This window comes from Mesoplodon mirus, assembly GCF_964341445.2.
Source record: "Mesoplodon mirus genome assembly, chromosome: 7".
Classification (NCBI taxonomy): Eukaryota; Metazoa; Chordata; class Mammalia; order Artiodactyla; family Ziphiidae; genus Mesoplodon; species Mesoplodon mirus.
The window spans coordinates 52,494,617-52,514,488 of record NC_138983.1 but is presented as its reverse complement, the minus strand read 5'-3'; the positions used below and the strand labels follow the sequence as shown (position 1 = coordinate 52,514,488).

General features: G+C 45.2%; 1 protein-coding gene across 3 annotated transcripts; it reads right to left on the bottom strand.

Moving 5' to 3' along the window:
- Window positions 1–245: 245 nt before the first annotated feature.
- KCTD21 (potassium channel tetramerization domain containing 21) lies at window positions 246–19,872 on the bottom strand. 3 transcript variants are annotated; one of them, XM_082627764.1, is made up of 2 exons: window positions 19,829–19,872; window positions 246–3,210 (listed from the first exon to the last, which is right to left on the bottom strand). In XM_082627764.1, the coding sequence occupies exon 2, from the start codon at window positions 3,178–3,180 to the stop codon at window positions 2,398–2,400; it is 783 nt and encodes a 260-aa protein (XP_082483890.1). In that variant the 5' UTR covers window positions 3,181–3,210; window positions 19,829–19,872; the 3' UTR covers window positions 246–2,397. The 3 variants fall into 3 exon arrangements, with proteins under 3 accessions (XP_082483890.1, XP_082483891.1, XP_082483889.1); XM_082627765.1 differs by lacking the exon at window positions 19,829–19,872 and adding an exon at window positions 19,786–19,803; XM_082627763.1 differs by lacking the exon at window positions 19,829–19,872 and adding an exon at window positions 19,339–19,386.

The following is a 19,872-nucleotide window of genomic DNA, read 5'->3' as shown; positions in this document are numbered from 1 at the left end:
TTTATTGAGCTCCTATGGGCCAGGCCTAGCTAGGAATTTTCACATACATAACCAAGTCACAGAACACTAGGAGGTGGGATTGTTATCTGAAGAGGAAACAAATCAGGGAGGCCCAGGGACTTGTTCAAGGTTACACAGCAAGTGATGGAGCCAGAATCCAGACCCAGGTCAGCTTGATTCCAAAGCCAGGGTTTTTTCCCTTATATGTAGACACAAAATAATAACAACCATTTATCAATTATACTGTATTCTCACATAAATTATTTCATTTGATCCTCACAACAGCCCTGTGAGGTAGGTAGGGTTATGTGTTACTGTTATGCACATTTCACAGATGAAGAAACAGAGATGGCTCAGTGAGGTAAGTGACCTGCCTAAAGTCACACAGCAAATTAGTGGCTTCACAGGACCTGTGCTTTCTCTAAAGTCAAGCTGCTTGAATTAAGAAGCACTGAAAAGATGGAGAAAGAATTTTTATGGAAAAGAAAAAGAGACAGTGGTGATTTATAAGATTTCTTCCTTGAACTGTTCTGCTATGGTCACAGCTTCTGCTGGCTGGTCTAAATTGGGTTCTCCTGAGTGGATTTCCTGAATACCATTGGCCTGGTGGCATGGGACAGTTATCAGAGACTCCTGGGTCCCACTGTAGGGGGGAAAAGACCTTTATTACCTAAGGGATGTGGCCTTGCCCACAGCCCAGCGTACAAGCTCCCTATTCACAGGGTGTAACTATGGGAAGCCCCTTCCTCGGACAATCCCCTAGGGCCACCTGTGGCACCAGACTTCTCTGGCTTTGTCTGAGGGCCCCTGCCCAGTGGGCAAGATTCTGGGACTCCCAAGGCCACCCTTACGCCAGGGATGAATCATAATGTGCAGCTTTGAGACATGCACTGCTCATCACCCCCTGGGAAGTGGTGGCTCAGGGTCTCACCCCAAGGAGGTCCATGGGCTGGTTATGCCCAGAAACTACTGCAGGGGAAGCCCACATCCTTCAGAGCAGTGTTTTAAGGGCTGGATGCTTACTCCAAGGGCAATGTTATGGTTCAGGTCACTCCTAGGCTCCTTGTTACACATTGCCAAGACCCTGGTCTCCTTCCTCTGGGGCAGCAATCTTCAAACTCAACAGAAGATGATCAAAAGCTATGCACAGTCATGTCTGGTGAGGAGGGAGGGTCACAAATGAAGCGAGGCCACGACACAATGGGAATGACTTACAGGGAATGAAAGGGGCTAACCTTGGTGCTGAAGACAAATCCCAAGGGGAATCCTAATAGCGAGTAATAATATTTTCAAAATAGGTATCTGGCCTCTCAAAGTGACTATTTTGAAAGAGAAAATACACATTTGGGTGAGAAGGAAGGTCTACCAGGACCAGAAAATGGTTGTGGAAGGGCAGGTTTCAGCTCAATATAAGGAAGGACTTTCTAACAGCCAACTATGGCAGGGGCTGGCCTTGGGGATGATGAGCTTCCTATCACTGAGGGTATGCAAGCAGGGATAGTTGATCTCCTGAAGGTACTGGGGAGAAGCCCTCAGCCGCAAATGTGCTGGGGTGTGCTGGGGGTGCGGGAGGACTGAGCGACTGTTGAATCATTTTCCAACCCTGAGAGTCCATAATATATTTGTTTTAAATGATCTGTTTCAATGACACTTCAACTTCTTGGGTAAAGGATTACAAAAGTCAGGTATCAGGCCACATTATGAAGCGCCTTTCATTGCACTGGCTCCAGATACTTTCAAATCTTCGCAGGGACAGCAGCTTATTTCTGAAGCCAGAAATCCCCGAAGGCCTAGATTTGGCCCAGTCAAGAGGGATATCCCCGTCTTCTGAACCCTGCCTGGAGGCTAATTCCTTCAGGCCATGCCAGGCTCAAATCCCACCCTCACTACCCACTTCATTTCCAAGCCAGCCAAGCAAGTCCAAGGTTCTGGCCACATCCCAGGGACGGAGGGGCAGGCAGGATGGGAATCTCTGGGTACTTCATGTTCTGGGAAACTAGAGGGAGCCTCTTGTTCTCACCCCATCCCCTCCACCAGAGGCTCTGTTTACAGATGGCTAAGTGAGGCACTGCCTAATGGTACAGAGAGAGCTGGACCCAAGAAAAAACTGCTGTTCCTTTGTCTAGCCAAAAAGTCCTCCTGTGGCCTCCTTTAGGACATGTTGGCAGACTCTTCACTTAGAGCAAACTGCCCATCCCCAGCTCAAAGTAGCAAGGAAAAAGGTGGCTCTGTCAAGAGGACACATGGACTCCTACAGGTGGACTGCATCACGGGGGAAATCAAGTCCTGCTACACGATTAATACAGGTTAGTACAGTGGCCTGTCTCACACCACTGGCGAGACACTCTCCAAGATCTTGGCTTTGGGAAGCCCCCATCCAATGTTGCTGGGGTCCTTTTACCTGTACCGTATTAATCGAATAATCTTATTGTTCATAAAATCCACAGCGTGTGGGTGAGAAGAATCGATGCAGAAGCCGTCACTCAGCGCGATTTTCAGCACCTCCTCCATGAAGACCTGGAAGCTGTTGATCTGCTTGTTGGCTGGCACCACCCAGAGCCTCTTGAGGTTCTGCTTGGTGTACTCCTCCTCAGGCAGGCCCTCCACATTGGCCACCCAGTCCAGAGTCAGGTGGTTGGGGTCTTGCAAATGGCTGGTGATGGAGGATAGGTTGCCGTTGGAGCAGTAGAAGAGCTTGGAGCCCAGGAGCTTAAGGAAGAGGCAAGAGGTGCTGAAGATGTTGGCATTGAAGACCTCCATGCTGGAAGAGGACAGGCTGTAGATCTGGGGTGCCTCACGCACAGTGAAGTGGACCGTCTGCACACGCTGGTTCAGCGTGATGTTGAGCATGGCATTCTTCTCGGCCTTGGACAGCTCCACCTCCTTCTCCTGCAGGGCCTCAATCAGGGGCTGCACCTGGTAGAAGTCAGCCTCCCTGCGGAGCAGGCCCATCTCCTGGAAGTCCTCGGGCAAGTCCAGGTGGGAGGTTCGCAGGAAGTTGAGGATGTAGCGGAACACTTTGCCGTCACGGTCAATGAAGCAGTGGCCCTGGCTGTCCCTCTTGGTGGGCATCTTCCCGCTGAACATGGCGCCCAGCATGGAGTCAGGGAAGCTGGTCAAGGTTGCCAGTGAGGTTGTATAGAGCTTCCCCCCGACATTCAGTGTGATGGGGTCAGACATGGCAGGAGGCTGGGATGCTGGGAAGTACTCCTACAGAGAGAGGTAAGTAAGAAATGACCATTACCTAACCATATCTGATATCTTAGTTTGTTGGGGCTGGTATAACAGAATACTATAGACTGGGTGGCTTAAGTAACAAACATTTATTTCTCACAGTTCTGGAGGCTGGGAAGTTGAGGATCAAGGTAGGGGCAGATCTGATGTCTGATGAGGGTTGTCTTCTGTGTCCTAATATGGCAGAAGGGGCAAGAGAGCTCTCTGGAATCTCTATTTTTTTTTTTCTTTTTTTTTGCGGTATGCGGGCCTCTCACTGTTGTGGCCTCTCCCATTGCGGAGCACAGGCTCTGGACGTGCAAGCTCAGCGGCCATGGCTCACGGGCCCAGCCACTCCGCGGCATGCGGGATCCTCCCGGACCGGGGCACGAACCCGCGTCCCCTGCATCGGCAGGCGGACTCTCAACCACTGCGCCACCAGGGACAGAGAACCACTGGTCTAAGGAAGGAAAGAAAATGTGCCTGGACTGAATGCTCTGCTAGCTGCTCTTACGTACCTTTGCTCACATACTATCCTTTGACATAGACAATATCACCGATCATCCCCACTGTGCAGATAAGGGAAACTGTCAGGATTCATTCCCTATGCTCAGACCGGTGAAGGGTCCTGCCAGGATTCAAGCCCAGGTTCCTTTATATGAGAAAGAAAAATGTATTCATGCTTATTAGCCAAAGACTGGTCCACTGTAGGTGGACTTAACAGATGTTCTGAGATTTAGGACTCCAAGCCCCGTGCTCCTTCTGCTGTACTGATGTTGCCTTCTTATTTAATTATTTTTTCCATCTAAAAGAATTCACAACAAATGGCTGTGATTAGTACCACTTCCATCTATCCACCAGGCCCACAATGGGCCACTCAACCCTCTGGACACTCCTTTCTGGATTCTCATCCTCCCCTGACAACTTGCCTTGCCATGAAGATGCTCTTGGCTCCCAACGGCCTGCTCTTTTCTACCATGATGGCACCCCAGCCTCCTCTGAAACTTGCTTTGAGGTCAGTGCAAATGTGGGACTCTGCCACCAAGCACCCTTCCTGAAGGCTCTTTACCCACTCCGCTCCTTAACAACCCTGTGCCACCATTCCCCCACTGATCTCACAGCCTCTAGTGTCTAGGGCTGGTGTCTCCTTCAACCTGAAGTCTTGGATTCTAACTTTTCTTTAAGGTTCTAGAAATCAGGGGATGTACCTTTTTGGCTTCCAACACGATACTTTCCCAGGAGCCAACCTGTGGAATGAATTCAGCAATCTTCCTCTAATGTTGGGTGTGGAGGGCACAGGGAGGAATCAGCCCCAGTGCTGCCCTTGAGAAGAGCCCGGGCTGGCAGAGGAGACCACAGCAAGAGACAGTGAGGGTGCAGTAACAAGAGAAATGTACCAATTACAGCACAGGGAATATCGCTAATATTGTACAGTAACTTTAAAGGGTGTATAATCTGTAAAAATTTTGAATTTCTGTGCTGTAAACCTGAAACTAATACTGTAAATCAACTCTACCTCAACAATGAAAGAAAGAAAGAAAAAAAGAAACGGATGGAAGGAGGGTGGGGAAGGGAGGGAGGAAGGAAGGGAGGGAGGAAGGAAGGGAGGAAGGAAGGAAGATGTACCAGGAGATGTGGGAGTAGGTCTGGAATTAATTCTGGCACGTTTACTGTCCAGACGGGAAAACAGAGGTCCAAGAGGGGGACTTCCCGAAAGTCACCCAGCAGGGGTGGCAAGCGGGCCAGGGCAGTTCTCACCCCACGCCCGCCTTCTGAGGAGGCTGACTGCACTGAGACCCCCTTACTTCAGCGGGTGGAGGCCATGCTGGGTGTGGAAGATGCTCGGCTGTCCCACCCAACTCTCTGTGGGGAGGGCCCTTGGTAATTCTTTCCGTGTGTAATGGGGCACTTTGATATCGCAGAAAGACATTAACCATCTGCAGTGTCTGAAGAGAAACAAGCCCATGATGAAGTTACAAAATCATCAGCAGAAGCCTGCAGCAGATGGGCTGTGAGACAGTGTTGGAGGGGGTGTCCAACAGAGAGGGGGAGGGGGAGGGCTCCGAGGAAGCTAGGGGGTGGCTGTGCTGAGACCTGCAGCTGAGGTGGATGCTTGGCCTGGGGCCTGAGTCTGACCAATTTTCTCTCCAGGGGGTCCAGGCAGGAGCCGGACCTAGTTTCCAGTCTCTTTTCCTGTTTGATTTAAGGCCCAGGCTCTGTGAAGTGGCTCAGCTCCATGGAAAGAGCAGGCTTAGGCGACAGAGAGGCTGGGCTGTCTTTCCTGACAGTTCTATGGGCTGCAGACCCCGTATCTCCTAAGCACATTAGTTCTGAAGGGCTCAAAGCACAGGGGTAGGGAAGACAATGAGGAGCCACAGGGCATACCTGGGGGCCCTTGGATGGGCACCCAAACTCCTATTTTTCTGCTTGCAAAAGCAGCAGAGCACCTGCCTTCCTGCCCCTGAGCCCCTGCAGTGAGGCTCCTGATCATTCGTCCAGGGCAGCACCAGGAGCTGCTGTCAGTCAGGGCGGAGGCTGGTTAGAAGGCAGGTCTCCCGACCCCAGACGAGGGTGCTCCCTGTGGTATTCTCCCCAGACCCAGGAGCCAGAGAACTCAGCCCTTCAAGCCCCTATTTCCTAGTCACAGTGCCACGGTGTCCACCATGGCAAATCCACAGGCTCTGTTTGAGAGCCACAATGACACAGGGGGGCAGGAACTGGCACCTCGCGGGGCTGAGAAGCTTCAAGAATGTGGCAGGCGGGTTTGGCCACGGAGCTCCAGCCCCCCTGTGTACCCAGCTGCCTGCCTCTTGGACACCTCCACCTGAATTTTCTATGGGTACCAGAAGCCTCGCACAGAACTCCTCTTCCCCAGAACCTGCTGTTGATTCTTCTTAGCCGCCCATCTGCCTGAGCCTGTGAGGCAGCCCTGACTCAGCATCCTAACATTTTTCTCAACTGTCCCCTTGTACCTGTCCCTACAGCAATTCCTGGAGCTCAGACCTCATCCCCGCTCCCCTAACATCCTCACTTGGCTCCCTTCCGCCTTTCTGTCCACCTTCCATTTTAGTTTGCAGGCCGATTTTCCTGACATAGTACTGCCTGCCCTAACCACCCTGCTCATCCAATCTCACCTCTAATCCTGACTCTCCCCACACTCTATGCTCCGGGACTCCTGACACCTCCGCATCCACCCTCACCTGCCCTGCCTTTGCTCTCCTCATACCACCCTTCTTCACTTTCTCCACCATCTCCGCAGTCAACCTGTAAGGCCCAGCCTATGAGTCACTGCCTCGATAAGGCAGTCCCCAGATCTCCACCTTCCCAGCTCTCCTCTTGGGGTTTCTGGTCCCTTGCACAGCCCACCATTCCATCATGTAATGATCTGCTTTGCATATGGCCCTCTTCCCTGGCTTTCTCAAGATGAAGATCACTGGATATCCATATGCAAAAAAAGAACCTCAACTCATATCTTGTAACATATATGAAAATTAACTCAAAATGGATCACAGACCTAAACGTAAAATCTTTTTAAAACTATAAGACTTCTAGGAGAAAATCTTTGTGATTTTCTGTTAGGCAAAGATTTCTTGGATAGGACCTAAGAGGCACAAACCATAGAAAATTTAATATACTAGACTTCATCCAAATGAAAAACTTCTCCTCTTCGAAAGACACTGTTAAAAAAAAATGAAAATGAGGGCTTCCCTGGTGGCGCAATGGTTGAGAATCCGCTTGCCAATTCAGGGGACACGGGTTCAAGCCCTGGTCTGGGAAGATCCCACATGCCGCGGAGCAGCTAAGCCCGTGCACCACAACTACTGAGCCTATGCTCTAGAGCCCACGAGCCACAACTACTGAAGCCCCCGTGCCACAACTACTGAGCCTGCGCTCTAGAGCCCGTGCTCCACAACAAGAGAAGCCACCGCAATGAGACGCTTGTGCACCGCAACGAAGAGTAGCCCCCACTTGCCGCAACCAGAGAAAGCCCGCGTGCAGCAATGAAGACCCAACACAGCCAAAAATAAATAAATAAATTTAAAAAATTATTTAAAAAAAAAAATGAAAATGAGACACAAACTGCAAGAAAATATTTTCAAAACACCTATCTGATACATGATTGTTAACCAGAATATATAAAGAACTCTCAAAACTCAGTAAGAAAATAAACAACCCAACTAAAAAGTGGGCAGAAGATCTGAACAAGCACCTTCACTGAGAAGATATACAGATGACAAATAATCACATGAAAAGATGCTTGGTATCCTTAGTTATTAGGGACATGAAAATTAAAACCACAGTATACCTATTACAATGGCTCAAATGAAAAATGTGACAATACCAAACGCTGATAAGTACATAGAGCAATAGAAATTCTTATATATTGCCAGTGAGAATGCAAAACGGTGCAACCACAGTAGAAAACAGCTTTTGGCATCCAGTTACGATATGACCCATCAACCCTACTCCTAGATATTTATCCCAGAGAAATGAAGACGCATGTCCATGCAAAAACCCATGTGTGTACAGACTGAAAGTAAGGGGATGGAAAAAGATATTCCATGCAAATGGAAACCAAAAGAAAGCTGGAGTAGCAATTCTCATATCAGACAAAATAGACTTTAAAATAAGGACTACTAGAAGAGACAAAGAAGGACACTACATAATGATCAAGGGATCGATCCAAGAAGAAGATATAACAATTGTAAATATTTATGCACCCAACATAGGAGCACCTCAATACATAAGGCAAATACTAACAGCCATAAAAGGAGAAATCGACAGTAACACACTCATAGTAGGGGACTTTAACACCCCACTTTCACCAATGAACAGATCATCCAAAATGAAAATAAATAAGGAAACACAAGCTTTAAATGATACATTAAACAAGATGGACTTAATTGATATTTATAGGACATTCCATCCAAAAACAACAGAATACACATTTTTCTCAAGTGCTCATGGAACATTCTCCAGGATAGATCATATCTTGGGTCACAAATCAAGCCTTGGTAAATTTAAGAAAATTGAAATTGTATCAAGTATCTTTTCCGACCACAATGCTATGAGACTAGATATCAATTACAGGAAAAGAGCTGTAAAAAATACAAACACATGGAGGCTAAACAATACACTACTTAATAACGAAGTGATCACTGAAGAAATCAAAGAGGAAATTAAAAAATACCTAGAAACAAATGACAGTGGAGACACGACGACCCAAAACCTATGGGATGCAGCAAAAGCAGTTCTAAGAGGGAAGTTTATAGCAATACAATCCCACCTTAAGAAACAGGAAACATCTCGAATAAACAACCTAACCTTGCACCTAAAGCAATTAGAGAAAGAAGAACAAAAACATCCCAAAGTTAGCAGAAGGAAAGAAATCATAAAAATCAGATCAGAAATAAATGAAAAAGAAATGAAGGAAACGATAGCAAAGATCAATAAAACTAAAAGCTGGTTCTTTGAGAAGATAAACAAAATTGATAAACCATTAGCCAGACTCATCAAGAAAAAAAGGGAGAAGACTCAAATCAATAGAATTAGAAATGAAAAAGGAGAAGTAACAACTGACACTACAGAAATACAAAAGATCATGAGAGATTACTATAAGCAACTCTATGCCAATAAAATGGACAACCTGGAAGAAATGGACAAATTCTTAGAAATGCACAACCTGCCAAGACTGAATCAGGAAGAAATAGAAAATATGAACAGACCAATCACAAGCACTGAAATTGAAACTGTGATAAAAAATCTTCCAACAAACAAAAGCCCAGGACCAGATGGCTTCACAGGCGAATTCTATCAAGCATTTAGAGAAGAGCTAACACCTATCCTTATGAAACTCTTCCAAAATATAGCAGAGGGAGGAACACTCCCAAACTCATTCTACGAGGCCACCATCACCTTGATACCAAAACCAGGCAAGGATGTCACAAAGAAAGAAAACTACAGGCCAATATCACTGATGAACATAGATGCAAAAATCCTCAACAAAATACTAGCAAACAGAATCCAACAGCACATTAAAAGGATCATACACCATGATCAAGTGGGGTTTATTCCAGGAATGCAAGGATTCTTCAATATACGCAAATCAATCAACGTGATACACCATATTAACAAACTGAAGGAGAAAAACCATATGATCATCTCAATAGATGCAGAGAAAGCTTTCGACAAAATTCAACACCCATTTATGATAAAAACCCTGCAGAAAGTAGGCATAGAGGGAACTTTCCTCAACATAATAAAGGCCATATATGACAAACCCACAGCCAGCATCGTCCTCAATGGTGAAAAACTGAAACCATTTCCACTAAGATCAGGAACTAGACAAGGTTGCCCACTTTCACCACTCTTATTCAACCTAGTTTTGGAAGTTTTAGCCACAGCAATCAGAGAAGAAAAGGAAATAAAAGGAATCCAAATTGGAAAAGAAGAAGTAAAGCTGTCACTGTTTGCAGATGACATGATACTATACATAGAGAATCCTAAAGATGCTACCAGAAAACTACTAGAGTTAATCAATGAATTTGGTAAAGTTGCAGGATACAAAATTAATGCACAGAAATCTCTGGCATTCCTATATACTGATGATGAAAAATCTGAAAGTGAAATCAAGGAAACACTCCCATTTACCATTGCAACAAAAAGAATAAAATATCTAGGAATAAACCTACCTAAGGAGACAAAAGACCTGTATGCAGAAAATTATAAGACACTGATGAAAGAAATTAAAGATGATACAAATAGATGGAGAGATGTACCATGTTCTTGGATTGGAAGAATCAACATTGTGAAAATGACTCTACTACCCAAAGCAATCTACAGATTCAATGCAATCCCTATCAAACTACCAATGGCATTTTTCACAGAACTAGAACAAAAAATTTCACAATTTGTATGGAAACACAAAAGACCCCGAATAGCCAAAGCAATCTTGAGAACGAAAAATGGAGCTGGAGGAATCAGGCTCCCTGACTTCAGACTATACTACAAAGCTACAGTAATCAAGACAGTATGGTACTGGCACAAAAACAGAAAGATAGATCAATGGAACAGGATAGAAAGCCCAGAGTTAAACCCACGGACATATGGTCACCTTATCTTTGATAAAGGAGGCAGGAATGTACAGTGGAGAAAGGACAGTCTCTTCAATAAGTGGTGCTGGGAAAACTGGATAGGGACATGTAAAAGTATGAGATTAGATCATTCCCTAACACCATACACAAAAATAAGCTCAAAATGGATTAAAGACCTAAATGTAAGGCCAGACACTATCAAACTCTTAGAGGAAAACATAGGCAGAACACTCTATGACATAAATCACAGCAAGATCCTTTTTGACCCACCTCCTAGAGAAATGGAAATAAAGACAAAAATAAACACATGGGACCTAATGAAACTTAAAAGCTTTTGCACAGCAAAGGAAACCATAAACAAGACCAAAAGACAACCCTCAGAATGGGAGAAAATATTTGCAAATGAAGTAACTGACAAAGGATTAATCTCCAAAATTTATAAGCAGCTCATGCAGCTCAATATCAAAAAAACAAACAACCCAATCCAAAAATGGGCAGAAGACCTAAATAGACATTTCTCCACAGAAGATATACAGACTGCCAACAAACACATGAAAGGATGCTCAACATCTTTACTCATTAGAGAAATGCAAATCAAAACTACCATGAGATATCATCTCACACCAGTCAGAATGGCCATCATCAAAAAATCTAGAAACAATAAATGCTGGAGAGGGTGTGGAAAAAAGGGAACACTCTTGCACTGCTGGTGGGAATGTGAATTGGTACAGCCACTATGGAGAACAGTATGGAGGTTCCTTAAAAAACTACAAATAGAACTACCCTATGACCCAGCAATCCCACTACTGGGCATATACCCTGAGAAAACCATAATTCAAAAAGAGACATGTACCAAAATGTTCATAGCAGCCCTATTTACAATAGCCCGGAGATGGAAACAGCCTAAGTGTCCATCATCGGATGAATGGATAAAGAAGATGTGGCACATATATACAATGGAATATTACTCAGCCATAAAAAGAAATGAAATTGAGCTATTTGTAATGAGGTGGATAGACCTAGAGTCTGTCATACAGAGTGAAGTAAGTCAGAAAGAGAAAGACAAATACTGTATGCTAACACATATATATGGAATTTAAGAAAAAAAAATGTCATGAAGAACATAGGGGTAAGACAGGAATAAAGACACAGACCTACTAGAGAATGGACTTGAGGATATGGGGAGGGGGAAGGGTAAGCTGTGACAAAGTGAAAGAGCGGCATGGACATATATACACTACCAAACGTGAGGTAGATAGCTAGTGGGAAGCAGCCGCATACCACAGGGAGATCAGCTCGGTACTTTGTGACCGCCTGGAGGGGTGGGATAGGGAGGGTGGGAGGGAGACGCAAAAGGGAGGGGATATGGAAACATATGTATATGTATAACTGATTAAATTTGTTATAAAGCAAAAAAAAAAAAAAAAAAAAAAAACCATGTGTGAATGATTATAGCAGCTTTATTTGGAATTGCCCAATCCCAGAAACTAAAATGTAAATGATAAACAAATTGTGGTATATCCATACAATGGAATATGAGTCAGCAATATAAAGGAACTAGCTACTGACACACACCACAACACAGAAGAATCTCAAAAGCATTCTATTAAGTGAAAGCAGCCCGCCTCAAAAGGTTACATGGCATATGATTTTATTTATACAACATTCTGGAAAAGACAAAACTAGAGAGACAGAAATCAGATCAGTGACTGGAGAGGCTAGGGGTAAGACTGGCTACAAACAGGCATGAAGGAATATTTTGGAGTGATGGAAATATTCTATATCTTGATGTGCTGGTAGACAAATGACTGTATAAAGATTATAAAAATTCATATAACTGTATACCTAAAAAGGGTGACTTTTACTGCACATAAATTATGCCTTCAGGGCCTCCCTGGTGGCGCAGTGGTTGAGAGTCCGCCTGCCGATGCAGGGGATGCGGGTTCGTGCCCCGGTCTGGGGGGATCCCATGTGCCGCGGAGCGGCTGGGCCCGTGGGCCGTGGCTGCTGGGCCTGCGCGTCCGGGGCCTGTGCTCCGCAACGGGAGAGGCCACAGCAGTGAGAGGCCCGCATACCACAAAAAAAAAAAAAAAAAAAAAAAAAAAAAAAAAAATTATGCCTTCATAAATTGGGAAAAAAATCAAGACTGTGACTGTGTCACGGACAATACAATACACTGGGTTATAACCAGTTTTACATATATAGTGTTGTGAAACTTTTGTTTCCTTTGTGTCTGTGTGTGAGAGAGAGACACACACAGACAGAGAAAGGAAGAGGAACTGGATTGTGATATAGAGTGTACCTTCATACTGTGGGTTGTGATAAAAATTGTGAAAACCACTGCCTAGCTTGTGACCTCTGTGAGAGCAGTGTTCCTGCATATTCACTGCCTGGCACACAGTAGGTGCTGGGGGGACTCTGGGACAGGGGCTGAGAGAGGAAGGAATGAACATGCACTGAGCATTCCACTACATCCGAGGCCTTTACACCCATCAGCCCTTTTAATTCATATAGCAATCCTACAAAGCAGGCATCATTCTGTTTGGCAGACAGGAAACAGAGACTCAGAAAGACTGAGGACTTGCCCAGGACACACAGCCAGCCAGCGGAAAGTTCAGTCTCTTCCCACTGCACAGGTTGCTGAGAGTTGTAATAGCAACAAAAGGCTGTTTAATAGCTTCAGCAAGTGTGAGAATCCCTGAAGTAGCCTTTTAAAATACTGCTATGCAGCTTGCTTGATAAGATACTAGCTACCACCTGCTGAGCACAACACCTCCTGCTTTTATAATGCTTCGCCTAACTCATGGTAGCATTTTATTTATTTTTAATAAAAATATATAGAAAAGTACAGAGGATGATACTCTTGTGCTGATTCTGTACATGCATGACCTCATTTGATGTCGTTACAAGCACCCTGTGAGATAGATGCTATTATCTCTATTTTACAGATAAGGAAACTGAGGCTCAGAAAGGTTAAGAGACTGCTCAAGGTTACAGAGCTAGTCACTGGAGGAGCTGCGATCTGAATCCAGGTCAGCGTGAGTCCAACACCTCTGATAGTTTCCCCTTCCCACCTTGAGGTCCCAGCGTGAGTGGGAGATGCATACTCCCTTATTCTCTGTCCAGATCAGACTGCGGTAGGTCTTTCGGCAGCTAGTTCATGGCTGGCCTGGGACTCTGCCCACTCACATCGGAGGATCTGGGGACAGGATCCTGGATGGCCTGGAGCCCCTCCATAGCTGACACACGACAAGCCCGCTAGAGGTCTATACCCTTCTATTTTAATACCAACTCATGATGCTTAATGGCAAAGCAGCAAAACACAAAAAGCCAGGTTTTTAAAAGCCAGATTAGAAAAGATGAATGAGAATGCAAACTGAACCACGAAATAGGAGATAAAAGAAACCCTACCACTGTGTCTGAACAAATAATTTTTCTTAAGCAGGAGACTTTCCAAGTCTGCCTCTCTACTTGAAAAGAACCAAGAAAAAGATCAGCCTATTTCCCTCTCTGAGAAAACCAGGAAATTATGCCATGCGGATCCTCAGACCATCTGACTGGGCAGGGAAGGCCAGGGGGCCTGGGAACTTGGGAGTTGGCTGGAAATTCTCTCCTCCCTGAAATGGGTCTGTGGCCAAAACGAGGGGTGGTGGATCTTAAGGCCCAGCCTGGTACCATGTGAAGGGCCAATCCCAGTCTGGGGCCTGAAAAATCACCCGGTTGCAACCTCTAATTGTAACAAAGGAAATATAATGCTTTGAGAGTAGGTGTCCCATAAGAAAGGGCAGTCAAGACATCGCTCTAGAGAGTCCTACTTTAAAACTATGTCTCCATTCCCGCAGGCCTCACGAGGGACACAGCTATGGCCTGGTGAGTACTTATTGGGTACCCTACCTGTGCTAGGTGCATTATACACATTAACTCATTTAATCCTTGTAACATTCCTTTGAGGAAAGTATTATCTTTACTTAACAAAATAGAACCTGAGGCTCTAAGAGGTAGGTAACTTGCCCAAAGAAAGCAGTGGCAGAGCCAGGATCCAGCCCAGGCCTGTCTGACTGCCATGCTCTGAATGACTTCCTTGGGAATTCAGCAGCCAAACCCCTTGGAGAGGTTCATCACTTGTCTCCTCCTATCTCTTACCAGGTGCTCTCAAACCTGCCCCTCAATTTGATTCTGACCTACATGAGACCAGTGCACAGAGAATCAACATTTCCTGAGCACTGAGGACATGTCCCGAGCTATGTGAGGCATTTTCCTGTAGATTATCTCATTACAACACCACACCGAGGCTGTGAGGTAGGTACGATTATCATCCCAATTTTCTGGATTATAAAACTGAAGCACAGAATGGTGAAGACAGCTGCTTAAGATCACACAGCTAGAGGTAGCAGAGTTAGAATTCCAAGTGAGGTCTCTCTTCAAAGCCTGTGCCCCCTTCAGAAACAAAGCTATGACATTTTATTACGAAGCATAAACAGGATTTGAATAAAGAGAGACCTGTGATGATTCTGAGAGGGAATATCTTAAAGTTGTTCTTCTAAAATTAATTACAGTTGTTACGCTATCCTAGTCCAACTCCCAAAAGTATTTTTTCAAAAGATTAAAAAAAAAAGAGTAAAATCTTATTTTGGAAAAATTGGTGAGTGATAACCTGAAAGAATATTTGAAAAAGCATAATATATCTTAGTTTAATGTAGGAAATCAGACTATAAGGCAATGAACTATGGTATTAAGACAATGAAAAGGGGAAGGAATTTCATAATAAATGTGTTGAAAAGACTGATTAGCAATTAAAAAAAATAAATATATATTGATCCTTACAACAACTCTGGGATGCAGGCAGGACAGATCACATTATCTTTATTTCACAAACCAAGGAAGATGAGTCCCTGGCCCAGGGCTTTGTGTCCATTCTTGACCTCTGAGTCACAGCCTCTGGGAGGTTTCAGGTTTGGACACTGCTCAGAGGACCAGTCCTTTGGAGGCAGCCTGGGGTCTTCTCTAACCCGGGTCCTGAGCAAGAGACTGAACCCAGACACAGAGGTCCTAGCCAACAGCCCATACACTCACAGAGCCTTAGCACAGGCAAGGGCTCTTTCTGTGCAATTCCCTACATTACTGCTCACTGAGCTTCCATAATGAAGCTATTTTACATTCAATCTACTGCTTTTACACAGTGAGGACCAATTGTTTTAACAATGAATCTACAAGGCATTGATAATTATCTATCTATCTATCCATCCATCTATCATTTCTTAGCTCTGCTCAAGAGCCTAGCAATGAAACCCAAGTAGCAATGAGCACACCTGACCCCAGATCTCGTTTTTTAAATGTTGTCTCCTACTAAAGGAAACCAGGGCTTCCTGGAGGAACTGATGATTCCAGTACTTCCAGTACTTTGACAGGAAAAGTTTAAGGTGAGCCTGGAACATCTCTTTCAGACAGCAAAGAAGTCAAAGATTACTGAGGTGAAGTCAAAAGAATGCAGATCTGCAGATCTTAAACGTTCTCATCACAAGAAAAAAAAATTTTGTAACTGTGTGGTGACCATTTTTCAATATATACACATATCAAATCATGTTTACACCTAAAATGAATACAATGTTATATGTCAATTATATCTCCCCCCCAAAAAAAACCAGAACAAAAACCAAAACACAGGAGCAGACCTGAAGGGACTCTCATTGGCCAAATTTGGGATAATTTGAACGCCAAAAAGATTAATGATGATAATAGGTTATAACACATTGAGTTAAAAAAAATAATCATGAGGGCTTCCCTGGTGGCGCAGTGGTTGAGAGTCCGCCTGCCGATGCAGGGGACACAGGTTCGTGCCTCGGTCTGGGAGGATCCCGCATGCCGTGGAGCGGCTGGGCCCGTGGGCCATGGCCGCTGGGCCTGCGCATCCGGAGCCTGTGCTCCGCGGCAGGAGAGGCCATAACAGTGAGAGGCCTGTGTACCGCAAAAAAAACCCAAAACAGAACCATGAGTCTATGTTACTCCAAAAAGAAAAAAGAGAGGGACAGGAGAGGGAATGAGAAAGACAAACACACACACACACACACACACACACACACAGAAAAAGTTATTCTGTAACAAACAATACCAGCTAATAAGTATACAAAGAATGACATAATTAGCAAATTACCATTTTGCAACCCTCAATGTTGTTATTCAGGCAAGGATCATCAACAGATGTGGAGTGAAAGGTTATCCTGCACACGTAATTCCGACAGTTTCAAAGAATCACTCTACAGACTACTTGTTCGTTACAAGAAGGAAAAACTTACCCTTTTATAGAGAGATCAGGCTGTTACCTTATCCAATAATCAAACTTAGCATTCATGGATAGTAGGACTCTGGTATCATATGCCTCCTAATGTGATTCAATAAGTACACAACATTGCCAGAAAAAACAAAAACAAAAAACCAAACTGAACCCAATTATTTATAAAATAAGTTTAAACAGGTAGAGGGGCTCTATCTAGATTAAATGAGTTGCTTAAAGAGATATAATTAAATGCAATCAATGAATCTTGACTGTATCTGATTTAAAAAAATATGAGATTTTTTTGGCAGTTGGAGAAATTTGAATCTCAACTGTTTATTAGACAATATTGAGTTCTTGCTAATTTTCTTAGGTATGATAACGGTGTTATGGTTATGTTGCAAAATGTTATAATTAGGAGATACATGCTGAAGAATTTAGGGGCCAAGTGTGGAGATGCCTATAACTTTTCAATAGCTCAGCAAAAAATGTGCGTGTGTAAAAGCAAAATCGGCAATGTGAATTGGTGCATCTAGGTGAAAGGCTATTCTTTAAACTTTTCTGTAGGCTTGAAATTTCTAAAAATATTTTTATTTTGAAGGAAGGGGCAAGAAAAGAACACTTGCCTCCTGGGACTGTAGATGTAAAGTTCCAGTCAGTGTGCCTGGCCCCAATAAATAGCCAGATCCCATAAATATTAGATGTTATTACTACTACTAAGAAGCATTAACATCTTATGATCTTCTCCTGAGATCTCAGCGCTCTGGAGGAAGCCAACCAGGGCTTAGCTAAAATAGCCCGCAGTCGGTGGAGGGGTTAGAATTTAAATCCGAGTGGTCTTTCTACATAGACTAAACCCCCCACAGAAACCACAACACTAGGCCTGCCCGTCTCCATGCTGAGATCCAGGCTGGGAGAAGATGGCTGTTTAGGACTTGTTTCCCCTGCTTTCTCCTGAACCCAGAGTCTCTGCTACTACAGCAGAAAAGAAACTCCTGTCATGGCTTACCAAGAATGTTAACAAAGAGGGGCCACTTCTGGGCCTCAAAGATGTGGATGGGTAGAAAGAACTGTAGGGGCTTTGTGGGGAGAGGAAAGTGCACGGGCTTTGGCATCACCTGGGCCTACATTTGAATCAGGCTCTGCCCCTTTATTAGCTGTGTGGCCCTAGACCAATTCTTGGGCATATGATGGTGATCATAACAATAGCAGTAATAAAAATGGCTGACATTTACCGAGCAGTTACTATTGTGCTATGCACTTTATGCATGTTAATCTCATAGATGAAGGTGCTTATTATTATCCCTACTTTATAGACCACGCCAGGCCCTCTCCTATCTTTGCAGTTTGGCATCTGCTATCCCTCTGCCTGCACTGCAAAGAAAATGCCAGTCATCTGCCAGGCCCCTCAGCTGCAATTCATTCTTCCCTTCTTTGCATCCCCAGAGCATTTTATTCTCACTCCTTACCAAGGCCCACTTTCCTTAAGTAAATGGGTGTCTGGCCACCCTGTTAGGACAGGGATCTCCCCTCTCTGTACCCCAAGAAGTAGGCAGGCAGGGGAAGGGGGACAACTCCTCCCATTTAGTCAGATCCATTTTCCTAGTCCCAGACTCTCACCTACCAATAGGGAGGTTTACCAATCTCTCCTGAATTTTAAAACCTTTTTATTTTGAAATAGTCTCTTGAATTTTTAATTTGGAATCTGAGGCACAGGACAAGGCCCAGGTAATTACGTGGAAGTAAATATAAGAACTCCCACTGTGTAGGGGATGGATAGAACATAGTTGGGTAAATTTCAAGGATGACAACACTCAAAGTGAGTAATGTGTCTCCCAATAAACTGGAGCTGTCTTCCCCACCTTACACAGCCCACCAGATAAAGACTCTGGCTCAAAGCCCTGGGGACTATCTGGTGGCACCACCCTTCCTGGCCTCCCCCAACACCCAACAGCTGTATCTTTAGCCCTGTTTTGCCCAGTTCATATCTCTAAGACGCTCACAGGCTGCTCCATTATGCCCACACCACAGAGAGAAAAGGTGCTTCCCAGACTCAGGTGACACACATGGACCCCTAAAGGAGTTGGCCAACTGCGAAAAGTGGCTGGAGAAGGGAAGCCACCTGACCTGGCTTGCACAGCAAAATATTCTTTCATCTGGTGCAGACTTCCAATAACTATCACCATCCCCACCCTCTTCCAGAATTTTCCTTCATCCTCTTGGCTCACCCTCAGGCTTCACCTTGTGGTTTTCCTCAGGCCCAAGCACCTCATTTTGACCACTCTTCCTTATGGTCTTCCTGTTCCTCACAACAAGGATAATTTATAAACAAATGGCTTTCAAATCCATCCCCTCATTTCATCCTAACAATAAGCACAGGAGGGTTGCCTTAGGTTGGCACTGAGAAGGGTTGAGGAAGATGGTCCTGTCACACAACCTGTTAAGGGCAGGACATGGACACTTTCGTCTGTTCCCTGCCATTCACTACAGATTAAACCTCTACCTCCGTGCAGTGCAGGGAAAAAAAGCGGGCTCTTTGGAGTAAGGAATCCTGGGTGGCTTTAGGCAAGTCACTTTACTTCTCTGAGCCTCAGGTTCCTCAACTGTAAAGAGATATGGTGCTGTCTTCATAGGGTGTGAATTGAATGAGCCCATATATGTGACGCAGAGTTCATGGGACGGGCTCTTTACTTCTAGTCACAAGGAAAAAAAGGTGTTCTGTGCATCCACAGGCATTTACCCATTCGGGCAACCTCTTACCCAAACCATATCAGCGCTGCTGACACTGGGCTTTCCAGGGCCGAGAGGGATCCTTTTCATGTTTGCGTCTCCACCCCTCCCTCCCCAATGCTCTTCGGCCCATTCCACCCAATCCATCCCAGGCTTGCTTCATTGGCTTTCTCAGCATCCACTCTGCAGCCCCTTCTCCGATCTCACGCGTGTTCTCCTTATCTAGAGACCCCGCCCCTCCATGCCCCACCCACCAGACTCCTCCCACGGTCTCGGCCCTTATTATCCGGGCTTTTCTTACTATCACCAGCCATCCAGGCTCCTTCCACCCGCTCCGCCCCTTCTTCTCCATAAACGTCCCCTCCCCCCAAGCCACGGGCGTTGCTATCCCCATTGCACAGATGAGAATGGCGAGGCTAGGGTAGGCGAGATGACCTCTCGTGGTAGGACAGGTGCCCAGGTGGGCCATTCCCTCACCAGCACTCCCTGCGCCCCGTGCCCCCGGCCGCGCCGCACCCACCTCCTGCCCTCGCTCGGCAACCTCCCCTCCGCGGGCGGCCAGCG